This window comes from Equus quagga, chromosome 7 (assembly GCF_021613505.1).
Source record: "Equus quagga isolate Etosha38 chromosome 7, UCLA_HA_Equagga_1.0, whole genome shotgun sequence".
Lineage (NCBI taxonomy): Eukaryota > Metazoa > Chordata > Mammalia > Perissodactyla > Equidae > Equus > Equus quagga.
The window spans coordinates 84,322,057-84,340,824 of record NC_060273.1 but is presented as its reverse complement, the minus strand read 5'-3'; the positions used below and the strand labels follow the sequence as shown (position 1 = coordinate 84,340,824).

General features: G+C 45.6%; 1 protein-coding gene across 1 annotated transcript in view; it reads right to left on the bottom strand.

The window, feature by feature from the left end:
• Nucleotides 1–216: 216 nt before the first annotated feature.
• Nucleotides 217–18,768, bottom strand: part of FSTL4 (follistatin like 4) — a 386,938-nt gene continuing 368,386 nt past the window's right edge. Inside the window, exons 12-15 of the mRNA XM_046668053.1 lie at nt 14,813–14,962; nt 9,726–9,833; nt 3,264–3,373; nt 217–919 (exon numbers count right to left, since the gene is read on the bottom strand). Coding sequence (XP_046524009.1) covers nt 217–919; nt 3,264–3,373; nt 9,726–9,833; nt 14,813–14,962 — 1,071 coding nt within the window. The remainder of the gene's footprint in view (nt 920–3,263; nt 3,374–9,725; nt 9,834–14,812; nt 14,963–18,768) is intronic.

The window sequence follows — 18,768 nt, the reverse complement described above, 5'->3', positions numbered from 1 at the left end:
AGCTCAAGGCATAAATCATACTTCCTAACAAAAAAACCCCAATCTTGTTAGCAGCGCATACCTTATACTAGGAAACTTGCAAGGAGATCAGTGTTGAACCACAAAGCGAATACAGGTTTTTGCTTTTGTCTGTAAAAATGTACAGGGCGCCTGCTTGGGGCTGTGGTGTCAGGACTCGGCAGTACTCCTTGGCCCAGGCCTCTGCTCTGGGCTCCTTCATACCTCTCCCACCCATACCACCATGGTCCCCCTCTTTATGCCCGACACCTCACACCGCAGTGTGTTTTGTCTCCCGTTGATGAGAAACAGCGACTCTTGGGCTGGTGTGAGGAGGTACTGTCCAAACAGCCCGCTATCCCTCATGATCCTGCGGGGCCCTCCCCAGGGCCAGGCTGGCCCTCTGGGCGGCTCCTTTAAGTTCTTCAGCACACCCGTCTTCCCTGTGGACAGCTCCAGGAACAGCAGGGCTGGCTCTGTCTCCAGAGTGGCGTAGACGTAGTACTGATTGCCCTGGGTGAAGGACCGCTGGAAGGCCACGTCGGAGATGCCCTGGCTTATTGTCAGGTCATAGAGGGTCTGGATCTCCCCCCTCAGCGTGATCTCCTGCACGTGCAGCTTGGGGCTGGTGGCAGCAGCGCTGACTATGAAGCGTCCATCGGGGGATGTGTGTGGGGTGCCGCTTACATCACCATTGGGGCCAATCACGGAGTCCGTGACGCTGTCGATCAGCAGCTGCGGTGCGGCTGAAGTGGAGCCGTCCTGTCGGCACTGGATGAAGAAGTAGCCGCCCAGGTGGGTGTGGGCCATGGCCTGTGGCATGCAGCCGTACCTCTGCAGGCCAATGGTCTTGAGGAGCATCAGTCTTTCCAGGTCAACTTTGTGAACCACAGGCTCAGACTTGTTGAAGATGAAGCCAAACCTGGGAAGGGAAGAACTGAGGTCAGAGGTTAGGAAGCCTCTTGGGGTAGGGGATCTGTCATCGGTCACAAACAATTGCATCCTTTCTCTTTGCCTTTATCATAGCCTGTCAATGATCTAATAGCCTATTAATAAGAGCTACTATTCTGCAGGGGATGGGTTCATAAGTGATTCACCTATGATATCAAACCAAATGCAGTTGAGTTACAAACATTCCTGGATTTATGCTCTCGTAACATGCACTCATCTTTAGAAATGGTAAAAAAGGAGGTCAAGGTGCCTTCAACAGCAGCTCCCTTTGGGGTGCCTTTGACTCAGCTTCCCCCAGGCCTTGTGCCACCTGGGAAGTGGTGGGCCTGTGCCTGGTAGGAAAGGACGGGAGATGGCTGCCCTGTCTCTGCCCGCTAGGAGGACAAGATAGGAGAGCCCACAGCCTAGCTGTTCTCTGGACTAACTGGAGAGCCAGAATTTGAGGAGGCAGATGCAACTGAACAAGGAAAGATTTCCTATTAGTGTTGCTTTATCCTGGGAGGGGGATGTGAAAGGGCAGCTTCTTCTCTGGCCACGTTCATCATGCTAGCAGGAGGAACCTTGGGCAGGGGGCTGAGGACGGTTTTTAGCTTTGGAGACAGACGCCCTGGCACAGCTGCAGTGTCCTGCTGGCTGCAGACCCTGGGCCACGTTGCTTGCCTGTCTGAGCCCCTGTGACTCTAGGAGGGCAGTTCCTTCTGAGGGCTGTTGGGAGGACTGAATCTAGGAGGGAGCTCAGCAGGTGGTAGCTGCTCACATCTGGACTTTCTGAAATTCCTCTTCAGAGGCTGGCTGCAAGTTGCAAAAAGGCCTGACTCCAGACTTGAGAAGCTCTGCCTGAGTCCCTTGCTCCCAGCGGCCTCTTGGTGCTGTGTACACCTCCAGGAAAAGAGAGGATCTCCTCCATGGTTTTCTCTTGGATAGCTGTGCCTCAGGGTGAGGGAAATGCCCACTTTAAAGCATCCTTAAAGGGCCAGAGGATGGAACCAGCAGGAAAGAAAACCCCACTCTTATAAAGAACTTGAATGTAAAAGTCACACACGGGGGCTGCAATCCTCGGAGTTTGCGCGGCTTCCGGCTGAAGGCAGCTTCTCGGAGGGGGCTTCACCCTTTAGAACCATCTCAGAGGCTCCTCTCTAGTCACTCTCTACACTGAGGGGTTCATAAAGTGGCTCTTTTCTTCCTCGGGCAAGGATAGATGGGCGAGTCCTATAAGTCCAGCCTTGGCTTGCAAAAATGAATCATTTCTTCCTGGAGAAAGGTGCTTGATGTCAGACTAAAGAAAGGCGTAAATAGTGCCACCAGACATTCGGGTCCTGATGACTTTATAAGAGGGCAGGCAGTGCTGACTTTACAGAAAGCGATGAGGGTTCTCTGAAAGGAATAGGGAGGGGGAGTCTGCAGGCTGGGGTGAGGTTTGCAGTGGAGGCCGTGGCTGTGATTGTTAGGCTGTTCTTTTGAATGGTGCCCAGCCAGGCAGCCAGGAGGCCTCGGTTCCCTGCGGCCCCTGCACGGCTGCTCTGGGGGCTCCGAGAGGAACCGTGGGCTGTGGTTCGCAGAGAATAAGGCAGAATGGGGCTCTGAAAGGAGACCTGGCTTTGCATTTAGTCTGATTCTGTCAATTCCTGGCTGGCTGACCTTGGCCAGTGTCTTAACTTCTCTGAGTCTCAGTTTCGTCATCTGTAACATAGGGATCGAGACCACTTATACTAGTTTTTTGTGTCTAGCAAGTAGAGGGTGGTCAATTAACCACTAATTAGCCACTGTTGTTTTCTTCTTTCCTCTATTTTCCTCACCTTGAGATAAGACTTCCTGACCTCACTGGGTGTCTTTCATCTTCTTCTTTTGTTTTGTTTTTTTTAAAGATTGGCACCTGAGCTAACATCTGTTGCCAATCTTTCCTTCCTTCCTTCCTCCCTCCCTCTCTCTCATCCTTCTCCCCAAAGCCCCCCAGTAGATAGTTGTATATTCTAGTTGTGAGTGCCTTGTTTGTGCGATGTGGGACGCCGCCTCAGCATGGCCTGATGAGCGTTGCCATGTCCACACTCAGGATCCGAACCAGTGAAACCCTGGGCTGCCAAAGCAGAGCACAGGAACTTAACCATTCGGCCATGGGGCCAGCCCCACGGATGCCTTTCTTAACTCTAACAATTAGGGAATAGGGATGGGTCCGTTTCTCTGTCCCTTCCTGATGGGGTCCAAAGCCAGCCCAGGATGGATAGGGGAGATAGAGAAAGGAGCAGGTCCCATCCTGGGTGAAGCTGCCCCATGCAGGGGATTCCGGAGTACTTTAGGGCATCGCGCGCTGGTCTCACCTGATGTGGTTGATGATGAGGTTTGTTGGGGGAATGAAGAAATCGTCCACTCCTGTGAAGGGGGTGCGGATAAGGTGCTGGCCTTGGCCTGTGCTGGCTTCCGTGATCACCTACAACACAGAGTGGGAGTCCTTGTGAGGGCCTGTTCAAGTTGAGGGCTGGAAACCCAGAGACATCTGCATGCCCTGGTGGAGACCCCCAGCAGACAGGCTGCTGGAGTGACAATGGACAGGCCACAGTCTTGGGGAGGGGCAGGAGCAGAGTGGGAGCTGCTTGGGAATGTCATAGGCAGGGATCCATCCTTCCTGGAACAGGAAGTGGCGGGACCGGAGCGAATGCCTGAACTGCTCCCTCCGCATGGTCAGGCCCGACCGTGCTGCACATTGTCACCTGCCGCCGTGACCGCAGAGTAAGGCTTGTTGGGACTTCTGAGGGAGGTCCCCAGAACCAAAACATCACTCCACTTGAGAGAACCTCCCTCACAACAAAGAATCCCACCTTCTCAACACCTAGGCCACCCTGGGAAAAGAGGAAGAGAGCTTTTTAATAAGGAAAATGTTAAATGGTAGATTTGTTTGTTGGTTCTTTCTTTTCTTTGATGCCAGGTTCCTGGGCCAGTTTGTTGGGACTCTGTCATATACTGCTCTTAGAGGCGTTCTCTGAGAGCACTGACTCCGTAATTTATTAGAGCAGAAATCCCGCAGGGATGCCATTCAGAGATGCTGGGCAAGCCATTTAGATGTCTTGCAATTAGAATGCTGGGGAGAGCTTCCAGTTTCACAAAGGGGACTTGCTGTGAAAAGTAAAGAATTAGGCCCTGTGTTTTGTACAAATTGGTAGTGACAGAGCATGGCTGCCTCTGTTTCCCTGGAGGTAACACTTTCTCCTCTGTGGACTTGGCAGGAGGGGACTCCAGCCATTCCCTGGTGTGTGTCCCTGCTGTGTCTGTATCAGGGAAGGGCATGTTGGCAATGCAGAGCAGAGCTGAGGGATGTCTGAGGTTACAGAGGAAGAGAGAGTGGTCTGGAGGTCCCACCAGAAAGCCCCCTGTGGTCAAGTGGGGCTTCTGTCCATCAGCTACTGACACTTGGGCCAGGGCAAGTCAGAGACATGGAGCCAGACAGCCTGTGTCCCCTTGCCCTTCTGCATGTGCTCATCAGCCTCCAGATTCTAGGCCATTTCCCGGAAAGGTGGCAGACCTGCAGCCAGATGTGGGGCTTGGCCGGCTTATGGGCAATTTTGGCTCTAGGGCCCCAAGGACAAGCCCAGACCCTCTGAGCAGGACACACACATGATAGACCTTGAACAGGGAGGTGAGACACTTTTCCTGATCATGATATTGTGGCCATGTGTTTAGAAGGAACGATCCAGATTTCTGCAGCCAGGACAGTGTCTGGTGGGGTTTTGTGACTCACATGGCTTGGAGCTCTGGATGCTTCACCTTTTAAGAATGGGGCTGCCTGCTGGCTTTACTTTTATGACAAAACAAACAGCACCTGGCCTGCCTCCTCAGGCTGGTTTGAAGTTTGAGTCCCTTTCAGATCCTGCTTCCCGTGGGGGGGTCAGCAGGCAGACTGCGGGATTGAAATGATAAAGGCTGTGATTTTCAGTCTTGGGCAGCTCTAGAGTTCTGAAGTTGCATTAGGTTATTTTCCTGTGACTTAAAAATGGCCAAATGACACTTCCATGGCAAGGCCCTGGGACAAAACTCAGAGAACTGGGCATTAACAAAAAATCAGCATTAGGAAATTGGATTTTAGAGAGTCTGGGGAAAATGCCAGAGAATTCCAAGATGCCAAGCAATCATGGCTTGATATCAGGCCTACCATGTTAGCTTGTAATAGAGATGGAAAATTACAGGCTGTCAGTGGTCAGTGTCATTCATGCTTCAGCTCTCTGACACCCTATATTCATCAAAATGTGGTACCTTGGGCCCTTGAACTGATGTGGGCATGTCAGCCTCACTTCTCTGAGTCATGAGTTTCTTCTTGGCGTGTGTCCTGGCACATGGCCGGGCACACCCATGCCCAAAAGATAACTGTTGAACCTCTCAAAGTTGCTGGCTCTGTGGGCTTGGTTCAGGAGACGTGCATATGTAGCTGGTTATCAGAAGACGTCAGCAGTCAGCGTGGGGTAAGGAAGGCTGAGCATCTCCCTCGGAGGGGTGGATGAAGCCATCCAAGAAGTGACAATGGGGAAGGGCAGGGGACAAGGTATCCAGTGGGACAGGCTGAGCGGCAGCTAAAACCTGGGCCTGGGAGAGGGCAAGACAGTGTGGGGCAGGATTGATGAGGGAATGGGTCTCATTTACAGAAATACCTTCATGCAGTCACAGTAAAGTTTATTTAACCAGTTCCTTAGTGTTGGATATTTAGAAGCATTAGGATATTATTTTTAATGTTTTGCAAATATAAACCATGCAGTAACACATAATGCTGTAGCTAAGTCTTGTTTATATCCATGATCACAGCCTTTGGATAAGTTCTGAGCAGTCAAGTTGCTGGATCAAAAAGCCTTATTTTGAGGCTCTTGTTTCATTTTTCCAAATTGCTCACCACAAAGGCCGTGCCACTTGACATTTCCGGGAGCAGTTTTTGCAAGTGCTGGTTTCCTGAACCCCAGCCCACAGTGACGAACGTAGGCTTATTCAATCTATTTCATTTTCTTGTCATAGTACATTTCCGAGACTTTCCAATTACGGTGATGGTGGGCATCATGGTATAATTCCTTATATTAATTAAAATGCTCTTAGTGTTTTGGCCTTAAGGCAAAATTTGCTCTTGGTTTCTGGGAAATATTCTTCATTATATTTGAGGAATTTCCTTCTATTCATATTTTTAGTTTTTTTATTAAGAATGTCTGCTGTATTTAATTAGATGCCTTTTAAGCATTTATTGGAAATATCATGGGTTTTTTGCTGTTGTAATTTGTTTGTGTTATGAAGAATATTGACTGATTTCTGGATAGCGAAACTTGTTGTAGCCGGGGGTTTGTTCCCTGCATCCAAATGCCTCGCTGGAGTCCAGTTTAAATACCATGTTTAGAACTTTGCTTCTGTATTCATAAGCGAGATTAGTCTATAGTTTCATTTCTTATATTTTTGGTCACTTTTCATAATTACAATTATACTGGCTATTAAATACAGACTAAGGAGCTGTATCTTCCCCACTATGGTCTGGGATAGTTCAAATAAGACTAAAATTACCTATGTTTTGAAGGTTTGGTAAAACTCAGCTGTACATTTTTCTACAGGAGCTCTTTAATCTTTAAAAAACTTTCTATGGTAATAGTTCTATTGAAAGTTTTCCTTTTCTTAGGTCAGTTTGTTTTTTCTACATTTCGCAAACAATCATCCACTTCTTCTAGGTTTTAAAATTTGCCGCCCAAAGTTGCAATGTATTATTTTACAATGATTTCGTCCTCCTGCATCTGCTGCAATGTCCCTTGTCTCATTCCTCTTTTCATCAGGCTTGTGAAAGATTTACCCGTTTCCCTTTTTCTTGTTTTGTTTTGTTTCTGTTAATTTCAGGCCTCGTAGTAATACCTTCTCACCAGTCGCTTTGTTCTCTTTCTAATTTCTAGCACAAATACTTCCTTTGCAGGCTTTTAAGACACAAATATTCCTTGCGTACTCTTTCTCTGTGTCCCACAGCTTTTGATGTGAAATAGTCTTTTTCATTGCTTTTGAGACAGTTTGTAATTTCCCTTTTAACTTCCTTTTTGGTCCAGTAGCTATCTAGGAGTGTTTTCTGATGAAGCCATGTTTTAATTATTTCTAATTATCAGATAATGCCGCCTATAACATCTACTTTTACAAAACTTGTTAACCTTTTCTTTGTGATTACTGATACACTTCTGTGTATGTGAACATGTGAAAAAATTCTATTTGGCAGATGAAAGGTTTTCCATATATTTATTAAACCAAGTTCCTTATTCATATTGTTCAATTTCCCTATGCCATTATTTTGTCTCCTTGGTATGTAAGATTTAAGTGCATTTTTAACCACATTCTCCTTGTATTTGTAATCACTCTTGTTTTATGTATTTGATTGTTAAAGCTGTTTGCTCTCTATTAGCTGTTCATCACGTATTGTTTCTTCTGATGCTGTTTAGTGCTTTTCGCCTTAAATTCCACCTCGTCTGATGTTAATATTGCCACTCATGGATATCTATTGTTCACTTGTCGTCACTCTTCCTAACCCTTTAAATTCAACCTTTTATTATCTCTTTATTTCATATGTGTTTCTTGTAAACAAGTTGTAGCTAGTTTTCTTTTTTCTTTTTTTAAAAACCCAGTCTGATCATCTCTGCTTTTATGAGAGAGTTCAGTTTGTCACATTTGGAATAATTGAGATACTCACTTCTCAACTATTAATTTCAAACAACATTCTCTATATCCTCTCTTATCCTAATAGCATGGCATTTTTGAGCATTTTTACTGTCGCCTCTTTCCTTCACTTTCTACTTATTTTTACCAAAATAATTTATCTTTAGTTACATCCTGGTATCAGGATTTCTTTCACTGTCTCTGTCCTAATTCAAACATCCTTGTTTAGCACTTACTGTACATTTTCCATAGTCTCTCCTCACCCATCTTACTTTTAATTTGGACCTTTCTTTCTAGTTCATTACGTGCAACTGTCTCCTCTTCATCTTTCTCCATCCTGATGTCTCTGATCTGGTTCATCTGATGTTTTTCTGGTGTCTTTCCTTAAATATGTTCCTCAGACGGGGCACATGAGCGATTCGCTGTCTGAATTCTCGCATATCTTTATGTCTTCCTTTTGTCCTGACAGCTAAATGCTATCTTGGCTGGGAATAGGATTCTTGGATTCAGCTCTTTTATCTTAGTAGCATATAGATTGCAGGGTCTTCCAGGTAATGTTGCAGGTGAGTAGTCCAATACTAACCTGATTTTTTTTTCTTTTATAGTAACTTGCTCTTCCTGCCTTGAAACTTGTAAGATTTTCCCTTTATTCTTGGAGTTGCAAAATTTTACCAAGAAGTGCAGAGATGTGCTATTTCTTGTCATTCTAGCCTGGAACTTGTGAATCCCTTTCAAACTATATGATTAAGTTTTCAACTTGGAGATTTTACTCCAAATTTATTTAATCTCGACTCCGTTACAACTATTGTCTTTTCTCTTTCTAAACTTCTGCTGACTTCTGAGACCTCACGTCTTAATCTCTTCATATATTAGCTCTGTGATTTGAAAGAGATTTTCTTGCTTTTTATCTTTCAGGTGACTAGCTTGGGTCTCAGTAGAAATCACGCATTTTTTTCTACTCATCTACTGCAGTTTTAATTTAGGAGTCATTTTTGTTCATTTTTAGTTCCAGAAAAATCTGTTTTGCTGGCCCTTCCCCTTGAATTTCCTTAAGCACTTTCTTAGAGTTGGCAAAGTGACCGATAATTCTCTGGGCTTATACTCTGTTCTGAGTAACCTTTATTCTGGCTCCTAGGCTCTCTAATGGGTTATTTTTTTTGTTAGCTCCCTGGGGCCCAGGATGGTTGATGGCATCCATCAAGTGGCAACAATCCTGGTTTATAGGAGGTGAAGTAGTGTCTCCCCGCTGGCCCAGCAGTGTGGAGGTGGGCAGACAGGTGGTCAGTCCCCAGGAGGAAGCTTCTCTAGACCTGGGTGTCCCCGGCCTCCTACCAGTCATGGGAACAAGGTGAACTTCCTTCCATCTGCAGCCCTTCTCAGCTGGGGTTCTGAGAGAGAATGAAACCCTCATGTCCCAAGGCAGCCACTAAATGAATTAACTTCTCTTCTGTGCATCTAGAATGGTTCTATGTACCACCTTAGGGAAAATTGCGAAAATAGGCATTCAAATCACATTTTATGGGGCTTAATCCTCTCATGGATCCCTGATGAGAAAGGCTCAGCCGGGCATACTCAACACAAGGGGGGTGTTGACCTTCCCTGGCTAGTGGATGGAGGAATCCCACAGATTTCCTGGGCCCAAGCTCTTCCTAGGAGGCAGTACAGAGCGGTGGCTGAATGTGGGCTGCAGAGCCACACTGCCTGGGTTGGACCGTGGGCAAATTATCTGGCTTTTCTGTGCCCTAGCACACTGAAAGCACTCAGTAAATGTGCTTTCATTCTCCTTCCTTATTGACCAGCATCTAGCCGCCTGGACTCCAGGGCCTCCCTCTGTTTTGCAGGTGTTGTGGAGCTGGGCTGGGTGGGGCCTGGGAGCCCCATTCTGGTTATCATGACATCAGAATCCTATCGATCATCAGTATTTATATCCTTAATAGCAGACCTCGCTAAAGACACCCTGTTAATTGCCCGAGAGAGGCATTGTCTTGAGGCCGTTTCCTAATCTCTCCTTGAGCCTTTCTGGACATATTTTGGATAAATAAGATTATCCACCTAGGGAAGTGGGAGACATTTATTAGACAAGGAGAGAGTTCTTTCCTGCGGGGTGGGTCTCGGCCTCCATATGCTGAACATACCTGGAGGCTTGGTTGGGACTTGTGCACATCCCCCCAGCTCAGGACCCACACTTGGTCATGCGACTTGTCATAGGACAGCTTAGCTGGCAGAGGGTCCACACCTATGGACTTGAAAAAAAATAGTGACAAGTTGGTCATCATTGTTGCAAAAGCTGACCCAGTGGTCATTTCTTGGCTTTGTGTGCATGGCCATCACTCCAGGGTGGGTGGAAAGCCAGCCTAGCAGCCTTGGCAATGAGCCCATTAGGGAAGCCAGCACAGAAGCCTCCCTTCTCGTTTTGTCTGCAGAGACATAAAATTGGTTGCCAGTAATTTCTCCATTTTAAAAACTTCTTGTGTGTTTTACTTGAAGAAGACCCGGACCATCTTGGCAAAAGCCTAAACACAGAGGCTTTAAGTTTTCCACTCAAGAATCAGCTGAGGACTGATTCTTCATCACTTCACTTCTCCTGGGAGCCCTCTGGGCCTCTTGAACCCTCAGCTTCCTTCCCTAGGCTGCCCTGTGGCCCTGATTCTGGTGAATTGGCCCTTCCCCCTGGGTCATCTGAGACTGACTTTGAGATCATCCATCGTCACCTGTCTCTTATCTTGGCGCAGCTTCTATCTAGAACATCCTTTGACTGGAGCGGCTGGGACTGAGACTACGGCACCAGGCCAACTCTTTTTTTATGGCTGTAATTGAAACTCTGGTCTCCCCTGAGGATAGAGCTGCCCCTGTGGGCCTGTGCAATGCAGGCTGTTTTCTCTTCCACTTCTTATAATGTGGTTTTATAAGTTCCAAAACTCTGTTCTATGATGCTCATGCCACTAGACTATGACCTCTGCTCTTCTTGTCATTGGTCAAATGTCCTAGCTACTCTATTTGTTCACTAAAGACATTAACACATGACTCATTGTCTTCTCTACCCCTCACTGGGTTCTCAAGATCGGTGCCTTCAGATCCACACAGATGATTCATCTAAAGGCCCTTTCTCAGTTCCTCCTTGGTTTCAATGATCTCTTCCTTCTCCTCACCTCAGCTACCATAACTTAGACCATGTCAATAAAATTTCTGAAATTTCAATTTTGACTAACCGTATTCTAGCCTTTTTAATCTGAGGGGAAAAAAACCCCATCAGTCAAAACTTCTCTAAAGAACTGTCTATGGAGTTCCTGAATCCACTTCTCCTTAACTCATTCCCACTAAGTTTCTGTCTTCATCACTTCACTGAACTGTTCTAGACCTTCATGTCAGAGTCAGAAGTCACTTTGTGATCATCCTCTTACTTGACATTTCAGTGAGATTCGACGTGGTTAACTAATACCTTCTGGAAACATTTTCATCGCTCAGCCTCTCACATCCCTAGCTTATCTTCCTCATCCTGACTTCTAAATGTTGGCATGTCCCAGGTCTTCATCTTTGACCTTTTCTCTGTCCACATCCTTTTCCTTGTAGGGTGAGTTCATCCAATACCATGGCTTCAAATAACTCACTATATACTCTGATGACTTTAGAATTCATCCCTTTGTTGATGACCTCAACTGAACTCTTGATTTTTGCACATCCCTGCTCTCTGCCGAAATATGCCCTAGGTCCTTTGTTCACGCCCACAGCTACTCCTCCTTGTTTCTATCTACCAGCGTCCTGGCTGCTTCCCTTAATTGACCAAAGGCTTCAAGATCTGGCACTGTCTTCCTCTACTCAGAGCTTCTTAACCCACCAGTAATGATAGATTGACAGTATCTCTAGTTTCTTGATATCTTTCTCTCTTTTAAAAACCCTCTGGACTACGTCTACTCTTCCAGCTACCCCATCTGTCTACCCTCTTCACAGCAAAACTTCCCTAAAGTTTAGGCTGTAGCCATTCTCTTAACTTTCTCCCATCATAAACAGGTAGGTCAAATAGAAACACAGTAGGATGATAGATATAACTATAGAATTAATTAAATATAAATGGATCAAATACTCTAAGTGAAAGACCAAGATTATTAAACTAGATAAAAGCCAAAAACCAAAAGACAACTACATGTGGCTTTATAAAAGACTACCTTAAATATATGGACATAGAAAGGTTGAAAGTTAAAAGGATGGAAAATTATACCATGATAACACTAATCAAAATAAATCTGATTTAGCTATACTTATATTAGACAAAAATAGACTTTCAGGTAAGAAGCATTGTCAGAGATAAAGAGGGATATTTTGTAAGAATAAACGAGTCTTTCCTCAAGGAAGTTATTACAATTTTAAAGCAAAAATGGATAGAACTCAGATTTACAATCATAGTGGGAGATTTCAACATACTTCTTAGTAGCTGATAGACTACACGGACAAAAAAATCACTTAGAAGATCTAACAATACAATGAACTTGACATAACGGACATATATATAGAATACTGTACTTACTAACATCAGAATACACATTCTTTTAAAGTGCACATGGAACATTTACCAAAATCGATAAACTGGGTCATAAAGCAAACTTTGGTAAATTTCAAAGGATTGAAATTATTCAGAGTATGTTCTCTGGTCAGGGAAATCAATAACAAAGAGACAGCTAGAAAGTCTCCTGTTGCATTTGCCAGGAAAAACCAAACCTTGGCTACATTCAACTTTCTTCCTACAATGAGCCTGCACCAGGGCAGCTGAGCATTGCTAGGAAAAAAGACACAACACTGTTCCCCAGTCTCACTTTAAATTTACATCCACCATCCTTAAGTGAGCCTTCACTATTGCCCAGCAGTCCTATCACAGTTGCCTGGTCCACTCAATCTCACATGCAACTTTCACCTCTCTCCTCAAACCTCCAGCCTTGGTGATAATTTTCCTTCTTGTATCACTGAGAAAATAAAAGCAGCCAGAAGAGAGGTTCATCCAACTGCCTCCAATTGTATCACCTATTTGCACCTGTGCCTGCATACTTTCCATTTCCTCATGTTATAATGAAAGAAAGTGCTTTTATCTAAAGTTAGCATCTCCACTGTACACCCTGGATTTCATTGACTCCTGCCTATTTCTATGATTCAGAAGAAAGGGAAGAATTGTGGGAACAGTTGTTCCCATTAGCAACAAATGCTGTAATGTCACCTAGTCTAAAAAAGTTACTTTGGCATCCTCTTCTAGCCACTGCCTCATTTGTCTACTTTTACTCACCTTTACAGCAAAACCTCTCAAAATGGTTGTCTATATTCACCGTCTCCACTTCATCTCCTACCATTCTAACTTGAATCCACTCCCTTAGGCTTGCATTCCACCATTATCATCTTTCTGTTCCTGCCAAGGTGATCCATGTGGCATCAAATCCAATGGTCAATTCTCAATCTTAAAAACATACAAATTCTCTCAGCAACATTTGACATCATGACTACTAACTCTACCTTAAAAGACTCTATTTTCTTGGCTTCTGGAATTCCCTCTTCTCCTGATTTTCTCCCTACCTTTTAGGCTACTCCTTTTTGGCCTTCTTGTTGGCTGCTTCTCTCCTTCCTGATCTTTAAGTGTTGGAGGGCTCCAGGGCTCAAACTTTGACTTCCTCTCTATCTATACTACCCTCAGTGATTTCATCCAGTTCTCTGGATTCAACACAGTTCACACGGTGATGATATCCACATTGACATCTCCAGCCTAGACCTCTCCTTTGACTTTAGATGTGTTTATCCAACTGCTTACTTGACATCTCTACTTATATATATAATAGTAGCTTAAACTTAACAGCTCCAAAACTGAATTCCTAATTTTCCCTTTTACCTGCTCCATGACCTACCCCCACCAACCCTCACCTTGCTCAAAGTCTTTATCACAGCACGTGAGTTTTATATTCCTGCAGAACGTAATACCACAACCTTGGTGACTTAACACACATCTATTCTCTCACAGTTCTGGAGGCCAGAAGTCCAAAATCATTTTCATCGGGCTGAACCAACATGTCTACATGGCAGTGCTCCCTCGAGAGGCTCTAGGGAAGAATGCGTTTCCTTGACTTCTAGCCTCTAGAGCTGCATTCCTTGGCTCACGGTCTCTTCCTCCAGTCTTCAAAGTCAGCAGTGTAGCATCTTGCTTTAGCCCTCCTGTTGCCTCCTTCTTCTATCCAGTCAAATTTCTCCCCGTCTCTCCTTCTTATAAAGATACTTGTGCTTGCATTTTTGGCTCACCCAGATAACCCAGGATAACTTACTGTTTAAAAATCCTTAATTTAATCGCATCTGCCCAGTCTCTTTTGCCATAGAAAATGACATTCACAGGTTCCTGGGGTTAGGATGTGGGCATCCTGTGGGCTATTATTTAGCCCACCACACATCGTAAATGGCATCATCATTCTACGGTTGCTTAAGTTAAAACAAAAAAACTTGATTCCTCTCTCTCAAACTTTACGTTCAACCCAGCAGAAAACATTTTGGGCTCCACGTTTAAAATATATCAAGAATCTGATCACTTCTCACCACCTCCACTGCTGTCATCATCTCTTGCCTGGATTATTTCGGTGACCACATCCCTGCTCGTTCTTCCAGTCTGTTCTTAACACAGCAGTCATATTGACTTGTAAAAATACGTCAGATGATGTCAGTCCCCTGATGAAACCCTTTGGTGGCTTTCTAGTTCACTGGCCTTGTTTCCCCGCAACTTCCTTGCACCCATCTCCCCTTCCTCACTGTACTCCAGCCCCACTGGCCTTCCTTTTGCTGCCAGAGTTGGAATCCCACTTGGCATTTAGATCTCAGGTTCTGTTCACCTCCAGAGTGAGGGCCAATTTAAAATAGTATTCCAGTTCCTCTGTCACATTTCACCTGTAAATAGCTCTTACTATTTATGACTCCCTATAATTCTGATTTATGGTCTGTCTCCACAATTAGAATATAAGTTCTAAGACTTCATTGCTCAATTTTGGCTGTTTTCCAAGCACCTAGAACAGTGCTTGGCACAGAGTAGGCAATAAATACTTGATGAATCACTGCACATGAATCCTCTTTGCTGCCCCCTGCCCCCACCCCCATCCCCCTAGCCCGATCACCTGTCATAGTAGCCAGGGAGTGTGCACGAAGCAAAGAAGAATTTGGCTGGCTGCACCGCTGAAGTAGAAGTCCCCCTCACTCCCTTAGAGAGATGTACCTGCAGGACTTTCTGGGCTTGAACGTCGACCACAAGGACTCTGCTCAGTGCCGGCTGCGCCACGTAGATGTACCGGTGCCTGACGTTCACTGCTGATGCCCACTGGCAGGGCTGGGTGGCATCTCCTTCCCCTTGAGGGCAGATTTCTTCCTGTAGGAGACAGGCTGCCATATATCTTCTTCATCTCCCTTCCCCTGACATCTCTGGGCTCCCTCTCCGCTGACGCTCCTCCGTCCTTTCTTCCCTCTCTTAGAATCCTTTGCATACACAGAACATGGCACACGAACCCTCCCACCAGTTTTCTCTTCACGTTCCTTTCATCTTTCACTGCCTCCTACTTCTTCTGAGCCTGTAGCTCCCTTTGTGGCCCTCTCAGTCAGCAGCTCCCGGGGCCATGGTCTTCAGGCTTGTGTGCTACCTTCTCCCTCTCCTCATCCCCATCATTTAAAAAACTTCTGTCAATGGGCCGACTTCTGAAAGAAAGAGTTACTTACACTCTTTCTCTGCTTCCTCACCTCTCACATGCTCCTTAACTCTCTGGCTCTTGTCCTTACCACAAAGTGGGCACTGTTCTCACCAAGGTCAATATTGACTCCTCAGTTATTAAACTTCCACCATCATTTTATTTGAACTTGGGGCATCCTCTGACACTGTGGTGACTATCCATTGGTTCCTGCCCCTCCATCCTGCCCAGAGACTGATCCTTCTCTGTTGCTCCATCGTGAGGAGTTTGCTGATCTCTACATGTCAGAGTGCTCGGGGTTCGCTCCTGGATGACTTTTTTTCCTCCAAAAGCCACTCCCTTTGTTAATGTCATGCAACCTATGGCTTTACCTGCAGTCTACATGCTTACAACTCCGAAACTGATATCTTCAGCTCAGGCCTCTTCCCTGAACTCCAGACTTATACAGCCAACTATCTAGCTCTACTTTGGTCCTTTAATGACCATCTCAAACTTGTGAGTCCAAAATCAACTCTCACTTTTACCTCCCAGTCCTGCTCATTCCATTCAAAAAATGGCAGCTCCATGGTTTTATTTCCTTAGACCAACAACTTTGAGCCCATCTTTGACTCCTCTTTCTTCCCATACCCTCAGCCCTCATCCAGTGTATTAAAAGTCATTTCAGCTTTACCTTCAAAATATATCCAGAATTTGTCTCTTTCTTACCATTTCCACCTCTATCACCTTAGCTCAAGCCCCATTATCTGTCACCGGAGTAACTGCTATAGCATCCTGATTGCCCCTTGATTCCACCCTGGCCTCCTCCTACCTTTTCTTGACACAGAAACCAGGGGGATCATTGTAAAGTGTAAGTCAGCCCACCTTAGTCCTCTTCTCAGTGCCCTCTCCCCAGTAGCATTCTTTCTTGCTCAGAATAAGATCCAAGTCTCTCCTGAGCTCAAGGCCTTGTACACTCTGGCTCCTGCGACTCCTCTGACCCATCTCTGGCTTTTCTCTCCCTTACTCACCCTACTCTGTGTACATGGCATGCTTGTTCTTCTTCACTCACACCACACTCCTGCTCCAGGGCTTTTGCATTGGCTGTTCCCTGTGCTGGGAATGCTCTTCCCCAGATACCTGCATGGTTTCTTCTCTCACATCCTTCAGGTCTCTGCTTAAGTGTCACCTAACTAAGAGGCCTTCTTTGACCTCATCTAGCTTGGCGCCCCCAGCTCCTTACTGCCTTACCTTGGCGCATCATTCACGTACTTGACTTTATGCATTTATTTGTCAGTTTAGTCTCTCTTCTTTCACTAGATTGTAAACTCCTTGAGAGCAGACTCTCTGTTGGTTTGATTCACTGCTACATCCTTAGCACCTAGTATAGTGCCCAGCACCGAATTAGTACTTAAAATAGATTTGTTGAATGAAGAAAAGAATGAAAAAGGTGACCTTCTTTTCCCTTGTCTTCCAAGATATACAATCCCATGTCTTCCCTCATGACTCTGACCCAACTCTGTCTCAATCTTCTTTGCAGTTCCTCTTGGTCTACCTCTTACCTGTTAATGACCTCCAGGGTTCTATTCTTGGTGCCCATCTCAAATCACCTACACACACCCTTGGTGACCTTGTCTAGCCACCTGGCTTTATCCAACACTCCATGCTCATGGCTCCCAGATCTGTGTCTTTACCTCAGAACCACCTTCTCCAGTTCCCACTTGGTTCTATCTCGGCCACCTCATCCTCAATCATCCACACCTGAACTGTTTCTTGCCTCCATACCTGCTCCTCCCTCTGGGTCCTCATCTCCATCTATTAGCCCAGTCCAAAGCATGAACGCCATCTTTGATTCTTCGTACTCCCATGAACTCACCTCTGATTAGTCATTGAAGACTACCGAGACTACCTCCTAGATCTCTGAGTTCATCTACTTTCCATCTCCACCCTGTTTCTCTCCTAGAAGACCGCAATAGCTTTGAAACAGCCTGCTTCCTTGGACCCTTGCCACTGTCATCACATTTAATTCTCATAATAACCCCAATCTGCATATGAGAAAACTGAGGTTCAGGTGGGTTACATAACTTCCCTAAAGTCACTTAGCCCGCTGAGTGACAGAAGTGGGCTCTGAACCCATGTCTGCCTGACTCTGAAGTCTGTGCCCTTCTCTATCAATCATGCTGCTTCCTGCTGGACAAAGACAACACTGAATCCAGCAGAGAAGCCTGAGAGAAGATGCACCAAACTCCTACTCATTCAGCACTTTAGAAAAAGGGTCATTCCATTGTAACCCTCGTGTGAGGTGTTTGGCATTTTCTAGATGAGAAAACTGTTATTTGGGACTGCTCCACAGCTCGCCATGGTCTTGTGTTGCCTGAAATACCTTAGGACCTCTCTTACTGTGTCTTGTTCTAGCTTCTTAGGAAAATTGAGTCCTGGTTAGGATTTAAGAGATTTCCCCCAAGCTACAGCTGAGATTACTGCAAATATATGAGAAATTAATGCCAATGTGACAGGGTGCAATTATTTAAACCTAATTACCAGCAATTAACTAGGACCACTCTTTCTAGGTTGTTTCATTGTTATTATGTGGAGGGAAAATTCATCAGAGGTAGTACTTTTAAAAAAGATTAATTCAAATAAAATAGCCTGGAAAACAGCTGGTTCCAAGCTACAAATGTGAGAAATACAACAGCCTGAGATACACCAACCCCAGCACAGCAATGCAACAAACTTGTTTTAGGAACTCGTTTGGGCTGAGCCCACTGCCTTCGTGAATCTAAGCCCGTCACTATTCACCAGGTCATTCAGTGTATGTCCTCAAGGAGAGGGCATGTGGGGGCTTTTAGATGACTCTCTTGGATTACTGCCATAGTTCTACCCTCAAAGCTAGGGTTTAGTAGAAGAGGTCAGATCTCATGCGAGAAACTGCCAACACAAGGCCAAGTGGGATGCCAGTGGGGGAGAGATGGAGCCCTGGGTTAGCGTGGGGTGGGGAAGCACAGCCCTGGGGGCTGCCTCCTGATAGCTGGGTCTTTCCTAAATCTACTACCAGCAATCACGTCTTCTGCCTCTGCCCACTGCGTGTTACGTTGACCCTTTGTATCTGGCCTCATATTTTGTTCATGGCACGTCTGACACTCTGGGCATTCACATGTTTCATGCTCTCTCCCCTGGTTCTTTGAGGGCCACTGAGGACCTCCAAGCTCACCTCGTCTATCGACTGGTTGAGCATTCCTTCCTTTCGTAAACTTGGCCTTCCTTGGGTTCTGTGACTCACATTCTCCAGGCTTCCTTAAAGCTACTTTTGCCTGCCAGAGTACCTAGGCCTCTTCAGTTCAACATTTCTGTTTCCCCCACTGCCTTCTGGATGTTTCTGTGCATGTTTTCCATGGGCACCTCAAACTCAGCCCATCATAGGCCAACCTCATCTGCTTGACAGGGAATCTATCTGTCCTCCTCCTGGGCTTCCCAGGACCCAGCCCTGGGCCTGGTAGAGTGTTAGAGAATGAACTGT